General features: G+C 56.2%; 1 protein-coding gene across 1 annotated transcript; it reads left to right on the top strand.

Moving 5' to 3' along the window:
* The first annotated feature begins 232 nt into the window (after positions 1 to 232).
* Positions 233 to 8,581, top strand: DDX39A (DExD-box helicase 39A). Its single transcript, XM_026488060.4, has 11 exons — positions 233 to 329; positions 4,325 to 4,536; positions 4,671 to 4,798; positions 5,641 to 5,733; positions 6,112 to 6,295; positions 7,011 to 7,129; positions 7,472 to 7,603; positions 7,701 to 7,810; positions 7,914 to 8,058; positions 8,197 to 8,344; positions 8,432 to 8,581. Exons 2-11 carry the CDS (start codon positions 4,329 to 4,331, stop codon positions 8,446 to 8,448), a joined length of 1,284 nt encoding a protein of 427 aa, XP_026343845.1. The 5' UTR covers positions 233 to 329; positions 4,325 to 4,328; the 3' UTR covers positions 8,449 to 8,581.
* The last annotated feature ends 37 nt before the right edge of the window (positions 8,582 to 8,618 follow it).

Below are 8,618 nucleotides of genomic sequence, written 5' to 3'. Positions count from 1 at the left end.
GCGACGCCCACCGAAGTCAAACCGCCAGTCACGTGACAGCGCACGGGCTCACGTCGGCCTTAGCCCAGGGCGCCTACTTTTAGATTGACCAATGAACCCGAAGCATAAGGCACGCCCTGTTTCCTCTCTTCACCAATAGCCTCCAGACGCCTCCTGCAGGATCCAATCATCGCTTCCGCCTCTCTTGAATGAAAAGCCTGCAGTCCAATGAGCAGAGCCGCAGTCCCTCGTAGGAGGCAGGAAGCGCTACCGCTCTTGCTGGGGCGCGCGACCGGTAACCAGAGTCGGACGGCTGTCCTCGCAGCACGCGGAGGCGAACGGCTAACCAGGTGAGCGATGGGCCCGGGGCGCGGGGCCGGGGTGCGGAGACTTCGGACCTGCGGGCGAGCGGGCTAGGGGAGACGCCGGGGGTTAAGGGGAGGAGGAAGAGGAGGGGGCGCGAGACAAGGGGGGGCGGGGCGCTTGGGGCATCCGCCGCGCGCGGCAGCGGCCGTTGAACGCCACAGCGCATGCGCAAGGAGGGCCGGTGGTGGCTGTTGGCGCGCGGGGAGCGTCCCCGCTTCCGGGAGTAGGCTGTCATGGCGGCCCGCGGGTTGAGCCCGACCTGGGAGAAAGCCTGTCTGTCCTAGGAGACCGCCTAGGCCGTTTGGAGAAGGACTCGGGCGGGGCGACGCCAGGGTTTGGGGTTGCGATGGGAGAAACCCGACAGGCTTCTGCAAGTCCGAGGGACCTGCCTTCCCCCGCTCTGCTATGTTCTTGCTTTGTGTTTAGGGGATTCGGGGTTCCAGAGATATAGAGCAAAAAGTATGTCTCAGAGGCAGACTCCGATGTGGAAGTCTTCCCTGGGGGCACTTTGAGAGTGAAAGGGTACCCGTGGGCGCATCTGAATTGTCACTTTTCCGGTGTCAGCTTTCAAGTTCATCTGCTCCTGGGGCCTCAGCCGGCGCAGCCACTCCCGCTGGGTGGGACAAACCCCAAAAGTCCTTGCTTCCTCTAATTTGTTTTGAGCTTTAGATTTTGTCTAGCCACTTCTAGAAAATTTTGTGCCTCAAACTCAGGCAGTCCCTGAATCTGTCTCCCCATAAGAACAAAACAATTTCTTTTGACCTGTACCTTTTAAATGCACCGTCTCCTCTTGGTTACCCAGGTTTGAAAGTCAGAGTAGGTGATTCTAGCTCTTCTCTGCCCAGGGATTACCCAGGAGATGGCCCTGCCCTGTTGAGTGTTCCACCTTATTCTTCCCTCATAATGCCCCCACACTGGTTAATCCTCTCTTGGTGACTGGTTTTCCCTGTTGCTGGTCTCATTTCCCTACTCATCTTCTACTCTCGAGTAAATTGCTCTGGGACAGTTGAGTCACTCAACTCAAAAAATTAATCAGAGATTCCGTATTGCTTAGCAAATAAAGTAGGAATGCCCTCAACTTGAACAGCTTTCCCAGCTTTGTCCTCTGCCTCTACTTTACCAGCCAATCTTGCTCTCCATTCCTCACAAGGGCCTGGTGCTTTGGGACTGATTTCCTAGCTCCTGTTATTGTCTCTCGGCTACCTGGGAAGTAACCCCTTCCTGTTTACATTACTTTTTTTTTTTTTCCCCCCAAGAATCAGATAAGGGTATATGCTTGCTTTAGCCCCTAAACTCTGCCTTGAGGCCTCAATTCTAATTGAATTCATTCATCCATTGTTGTTGAGTGCTTATCTGTTTTAGGCTCAGGGCTGGCAGCCAAGACCTAAAAAGGGTGCTTTTTTTAGGGGCGCCTGGGTGGCTCAGTCGTTAAGCATCTGCCTTCAGCCCAGGGCGTGATCCTGGGTCCCTGGGATCTAGCCCGGCATCAGGCTTCTCCTCTGGGAGCCTGCTTCTTCCTCTACCACTCCCTCTGCTTGTGTTCCCTCTCTCACTGGCTGTCTTTCTCTCTGTCAAATAAATAAATAAATAAATAAATTCTTTAAAAAAAAAGGGGGTTGCTTTTTTAGTTGTGGCCTGCAAGAAATGCCCTTCTGGAGCAGGAGGCCTGAAGGAAGTAGGGTGATTCATGACCATTGTGGGCAGAGGGAACAGCAAGTGCAAAGGTGCTGAGGCAGGTTTGAGGCACAGCAGCAAGGCCAGTGAGTAAGGGTGATGCAGGAGATGAGGTTTGAGCATAGAGCGGGGTTGGTTCATGTAGGATCTCATAGGTCATGGTGAGGACTCTTGAGTTTTATTCTGAGCGCAGTGGGAACCTGTGGAGGGTTTTGAGCAGAGGGGTGACATTCTCTGATGTAGCTTTAATGGGCTCTCTTTGGCTGTTGTGGAGAGAGAAGATGGAAGAGGATGGAAAGCAGGGAGACCAGTGAGGAGACTATTATCATAATCCAGGCAGGAGATGATGGTGCCCAAATACCCATCAACTGACAGTGCATGAACTGGTATATCCATACAGGGGAGTGTTCAGCCGACACAGGGAATGAGGTATCTATGCGTACCACAAAGGGCATCAGTTTCAAAACATGCCAAGTGCAAGAAGCTGGATGATTGGTGACATACTGTATGATTCTGTTAATGAGATATCTGAAACAACAAATTCATAAAGAAGAAAGTGGGTTAGCGGTAGCCAAGCGGGTTGGCAGGGGGGATGATAGGTAAAGGGTATGGTCTTTTTGAAGACCGACTGGAATGTGTGGTGCATTCCAGCTGTGGTGATCGTTGCACATATTTCTGACTGTACTAAAAATACTAAAAGTGAATTGTACATCTTAAGTGGTGAATGGTATAGCATGTGAATATCTCAGTAAAGCTGTTCTAATTTTTAAAAAGAAAGGTGAAGGGGCGCCTGGCTGGCTCAGTCAGAAGAGCATGCAACTCTTGATCTTGGGGTCCTGAATTTGAGCCCCACGTTGGGTGTAGAGATTATTTAAATAAATATATGAAAAGAAAGAAAGGTGGAGGTAGCTTGGGACCAGTGAGGTAACAGGGGCAAGAAGTGGCCTAATTGTCCTAGTGGGACCTGTTGGCTGACTGGACAGGGGGAGAGAAGAGCCAGTGAGAGAATGGAATTGACTTTTTTGAGAAGCAGGTCTGCAGGAAGAAACAGAGGGTTTTGTTCGGTATTTTGAGTTGACGTTCCAAGGGCAGAGGTGGACGAGCAGCTGGGTGACAGGCTGTTGTCGAGGGGAGCTGTCACTGCACAGGGACAGGAGTTTAGGAGGTCTTCCGCACAGAGGTGGTTAAAGCACTGGGGCTGGATGAAGTCATGGAGAGAGAGAGAGGGAGGGCCAGAAAGTGGGCCCAGGACCCTCCAGATCCAGCTCAGGAAGAAGAGTGACTGCTTCAGCACTTCTTCCCTCTAGACTTGGAGGCTGGGGTGGGGTTGGGAGGACAAAAGATCTTATTCTCACTTGTAGCTCGGGTCCCTTGTAGTTTGCACCCCGTAGGTGTGTTCATGTATTGGATTAAATAAAGCAAGGAGGTGAGCAAACTTTGTATTAATTCTGTTTTCCATCTCAGCTCTATTTTTATTGGCCTGGGCCCAATGGGAGGCCTGTTCATGAGAGTGCTTAATTATTCCCCTGTGCAGACCACAAATAGCGGGAGGAGCTGGGGTAGGGCGGACTCTGCTCTCTCACAGACTCAGGTCTCTCCAGCATTCTGGCAGCCACATCTCCTGGTCTCAGGGGTCCTACCCTGTGCAGGCCCAGTGGACGCGTTAGGCAGTGGGGGGGGGGGGGGGGAGTGCCATTAGGTGAGGTGGGCTGAGGTGGTTCGTTAGTTTTCTTGGTGGTGGCAGTGTGCTGCAAAAGCTTGGGGATAGGGGCTTGGTGAGTCTGAGTAGCTAGGCAAGGCTGGGGGTGGTTTGAAAGGGGTAGTGTGGAATGAGGTGCGCAAGGACCAACGAGGAGGGATGTGAGAATCATGGGGAAGTGTGGGCATTTCACTCTGAGAGCGGAGGGAGGCCCTGGAGGTGGAGGGGTGTGTGCGTGTGTGGGCGTGGGGGACGGGGGCCCAGGGAAAGATGGGGTGGCTTACAGGAGGGCAGGGTGTGAGCGACAGGCGGAGGCGTGACGGAGGCGTGGCGGTGCTGCCCAGGTGGAGCTGCTGGGACTTTCTGCTGCAGTTGGCGGCGGCGGGGGAGGGGGGGGTGTATGAGGGAAAGGGGTCAGAGAATGATGGCCATCAGCTTCATCATCTGCGTCCTTTCTGTGCCGGCTTGTAAGACAGCCGCAGTGCCTTGCCCCTCTTGGACCTGTGTGAAAGGACTGCAGTGGCTGGGCGGCCTTCTCCCTTGATGACCCTCGATGGGTGGGTTTTTTCGTTCGCCTCCTTCAGCTCTTCCTCCCTCTGTTCTCAGCACCATGGCAGAACAAGATGTGGAAAATGAGCTTCTGGATTATGAGGAAGATGAAGAGCCCCAGGCTCCTCCAGAGAGCACTCCTGCTGCCCCCAAGAAAGATGTCAAGGGTTCCTATGTTTCCATCCACAGCTCTGGTTTCCGGGACTTTCTGCTGAAGCCAGAGCTCCTGAGGGCCATAGTGGACTGTGGCTTTGAGCATCCATCTGAGGGTACGCCTCCCTGCTTCTCCCTGCCAAGAGCGTCCTCTGACCACCCTGGCTGTGGCGGCCTCAGCCACCTGGCGAGGAGCCTGCACACAGGGAGCCTCCGGTTTCTGGTCGCTCATGCGCGCTCTCTCCCTCAGTCCAGCACGAGTGTATTCCCCAAGCCATCCTGGGCATGGACGTCCTGTGCCAGGCCAAGTCTGGGATGGGCAAGACGGCGGTCTTCGTGCTGGCCACCCTGCAGCAGATTGAGCCGGTCAACGGACAGGTGCGTGGGTGGCCTCCCAGTCGGGCCTGCGCTGCCTGAGGCGTCAGTAGCTACGGCTCCCCTTGTGAAGTTTCCGTTCCTGTGTGCTCTTTGCGGGCTTTCAGGATTAAGTACTGTACTTAGTTGTGACAAAATCCCCCCAAAAATGATAAGCTGAGAGGGAAAACTGAAAAAGTGCCCATGATTTTACTAGCCAGAGATCTAGCTGTTAATTTGTCCTGTGCTTTTCTAGATTGTACAAGTTTATTCAGGTGAGATTATACTGAATAAGGATTTGTTAACTATCGTTGCTGCTGACGGTTATTTCCTCACACGTGAATGTTGTTGGAGGAGAAGCGAGGTGCATTCCTCGCTTTTGTCACACTGGGGCACACAGCCTTGGGCTGTGTGTGGGTGCGCGAGCCCTTGTTTCCTAAGGGTTGGCTGAAGGAGAGGGAGATTGAGTGGGAGGCTGTGGTGCGGTCGCAACACTTGGCGTCGTGGGTGTGAAGGCGGGAGTAGCCTTCTTCGGTGGTCCTGGGCCAGCCAGAGAGCAGACTCTCAGGAAGCCGTTAGCATGGGCTGCCTCACCCCTAGGTCTCACTGTGGATGCTGGCAGCGGGAGAGGGCCTCGTTAGCTGCAGGGCCGTAGGGAGTGAATGGCAGGCGAAGGGTGGGGAGAAGGTGGGGCATCTGCGCTGGACCTTCCAGCGGCTGGCGGTGTGGGGAGCAGTCTGGCAGGCACCCTTGAGGGACAGGGGTCCAGTGGGCATGGGCCCCCGTGGGAGAGCACTGGTGTGGGCTCTGGCTGAGGTAGGACTTGGGACACTGCCTTGAGTGTCTCTCTTCCACCTGCCCCGCAGGTGACAGTCCTGGTCATGTGCCATACGCGGGAGCTCGCCTTCCAGATCAGCAAAGAATATGAACGCTTCTCCAAGTACATGCCCAGTGTCAAGGTAAGTCACCTCCGGCTGGGCTGGGTGTGCTGCTTGGTCCTCTGCGGCCTTGCTGGCCCAGCTCTGGCCCATCTCGTGTTTACCAAGCTTGGCTGCAGAGGCTGCCTTTGAGGGTTGTGGTGGTTTATGCTCCTTAAAAGCCTGATGAATTATGCATGGCCCCCAGAGGCCTGTGCTGGTCCCAGCCATGGGGCTGCTTTCCAGCGGAGTCGTGGCCAGGCTCTCAGGCCTTTCTGGTCCTCAGGCTCTAGCTCTGGGGGTAGGGGGCTGTTGGAGTATAAGCTGGGAGGGCTACAGGCTGGGTGGCCATTAGCGTGGAGTGGGTGTGAGCCTTCAGCGCTTTGACAGGCCAAAGCAGCTTTCTCTCCACCCTCATAGGTGTCTGTGTTCTTTGGGGGCCTTTCCATCAAGAAGGATGAAGAAGTATTGAAGAAGAACTGTCCCCATGTCGTAGTGGGGACACCAGGCCGAATCCTGGCACTAGTGCGAAACCGGAGCCTGAACCTGAAGAACGTGAAGCACTTCGTGCTGGACGAGTGTGACAAGATGCTGGAGCAGCTGGGTGAGTGTCCTCCTCGGGTCTGGGAGCTGCCGGAGGAGCTCCCAGCCACACCCTCCCCACCCTCACAGACCCCCAAGCCCCCTAGACTTCACAGCCAGGTGGGCCCTGACAGGACAGGCGAGAGGTTGCCCCAGAGAGGGGTCATGTGGGTAGCTGGCATACAGGTCTTCTATAAATGACTTTAGGGAAAGTTCTATCATTGACAGAATGACCTGCTGCTTCTGAGCCCAAGCTGACTGGGGCCACAGGGCCCAAACGAGCCGTGTCCGGGCCTGTGTACATATCAGCCCGTGGAATGCGGTGGCCTTGCCGCCTGCTGAGTTAGTTCTAGCCCCCTGCCTGCCCTCAGTGAGCCCCGCCAGGGCCGGTGGGAGATGGGGCTTGTGTCCTGGGAGGCGGCTGCAGCTCTCACCCCAGCGGCTGTCTCTGCCTCAGGCTCCCCTCCCTGAAGCGTGGCTCGAGGCGCGCTGGCACGGCTGCTTCGCTCTGGCAGCGTGTAAGTGGATGGCAGCTCCTCCCGCGCCTGTGCTCACCCCGAGTCCAGCCCCTCAGGCACCTGGGACTCGCCCCTCCCTCCACTCCTCGGCTCACACCGCCCTCGTCATGGCGCTAACGGCTCCCTGGCACAGGTTGGGAGGAGCTGGGGCTGGCCTTGGGTGGGGGTCGTGGTCTGCCAGGCAGTCACGCCCATCTGTTTCTTGCCCTCCCCACCCAGACATGCGGCGGGACGTGCAGGAGATCTTCCGTCTGACGCCCCACGAGAAGCAGTGCATGATGTTCAGCGCCACCCTGAGCAAGGAGATCAGGCCCGTCTGCAGGAAGTTCATGCAAGACGTGAGTAGGGCGGGACCGTCCTGCGGCCTCCGTGCACCGGCTTTGGCCGTGCAGGGTTCTGGGTCCTGAGCTGTTGCTGTTCCAGGACACCCACACTTCCCTCACTGCACAAGAATGCTGGGAGGCCCCGGGCCTGCCTTCCCTCCTGTGTCTTGTCAGCCTGGGAGCTGAGCTTGGTCTATACCTGAGTCAGACCAGAGCTTAGGTCAGCTGTTGGGAGAGAGGCATTTACTGGGGGGCAGCAGGCCCTCCGGGAATCATCGCAGCATGGAGTCCTTCCACTAGAAGGTTCCGGCGGGCCAGATGCCCAGAAGTAAGCCCCACCTGCCCCTTCCTGCACAGCCCATGGAGGTGTTTGTAGATGATGAGACCAAGCTCACGCTGCACGGACTGCAGCAGTACTACGTCAAGCTCAAGGACAGCGAGAAGAACCGCAAGCTCTTCGATCTCCTGGATGTGTTGGAGTTTAACCAGGTGACCCGTTGGCCCTTTCTGGGGTTCTGGGCCTTTGTGAGGCTGGCGCAGGGGGACTCTGACCCTGACCGCCGCTTCCTGCCTCCCTCCCTCACAGGTGGTGATCTTCGTGAAGTCAGTGCAGCGCTGCATGGCCCTGGCCCAGCTCCTCGTGGAGCAGAACTTCCCTGCCATCGCTATCCACAGGGGCATGGCCCAGGAGGAGCGGTGAGTGCATGCCGCCCGCACCGGCCCCAGGCAGGCACCTCGTGGGGAGTGCCACTCAGGAACTCCGTGTCTGATGGCCGCCTCTTGTTCCTCCCGCACCCAGTCTGTCACGCTATCAGCAATTCAAAGACTTCCAGCGGCGGATCCTGGTGGCCACCAATCTGTTTGGCCGAGGGATGGACATTGAGCGAGTCAACATCGTCTTCAACTATGACATGCCTGAGGACTCGGACACCTACCTCCACCGAGTGAGTGGTTCCACAGAGGTGTCACTTCCCTAACGTCCCCCTCCTGGGGTGGGGGTGAGTGGGGACATGGCCCTGCTTGTCCTCAGATCCCCAGCTTGTGTCTCTGTGGCCTGACTTCCTATTCCTTTCACCCTGCAGGTGGCCCGTGCAGGTCGCTTTGGGACCAAAGGCCTGGCTATCACTTTTGTATCTGACGAGAATGATGCCAAAATCCTCAATGACGTTCAGGACAGGTTTGAAGTGAACGTGGCAGAACTTCCTGAAGAAATTGACATCTCCACATATAGTAAGTGTTGGGCTGGGCCAGGGGGCTGGACCCAGACAGGAACCCCCGTTCCCCATCTCACTGACCTCCCCTCTGTGTGTCTTACAGTTGAGCAGAGCCGGTAACCACGCGCTTGATGGCCAGAGCTGCTCTGTTTCCTGAGTGCTGCTTCCAGGCGTCTTTCTAGGCATCAGCGGGCCTTCCTTTTTACTGTTTAAAAGCTGTAGATTTGTGTAAGAGTAAAGTTTTATTACGGAATCCTGGCTCTTGCCCTGTATGTGTGTTAGTTCTCAGC

Source organism: Ursus arctos, unplaced genomic scaffold (genome assembly GCF_023065955.2).
Source record: "Ursus arctos isolate Adak ecotype North America unplaced genomic scaffold, UrsArc2.0 scaffold_14, whole genome shotgun sequence".
Taxonomy (NCBI): Eukaryota; Metazoa; Chordata; class Mammalia; order Carnivora; family Ursidae; genus Ursus; species Ursus arctos.
Note: the sequence above shows the minus strand (reverse complement) of the source record. Positions and strands in the feature narration are given on the sequence as shown.

Bases quoted from the DNA above. Each gene is read 5' to 3' on its own strand.
- DDX39A (XM_026488060.4), top strand. From the start codon at position 4,329: ATGGCAGAACAAGATGTGGAAAATGAGCTTCTGGATTATGAGGAAGAT. The intron at 4,799-5,640 runs GTGCGTGGGTGG...CCTGCCCCGCAG, and splicing joins TTGAGCCGGTCAACGGACAG to GTGACAGTCCTGGTCATGTG. The intron at 7,130-7,471 runs GTGAGTAGGGCG...CTTCCTGCACAG, and splicing joins GCAGGAAGTTCATGCAAGAC to CCCATGGAGGTGTTTGTAGA.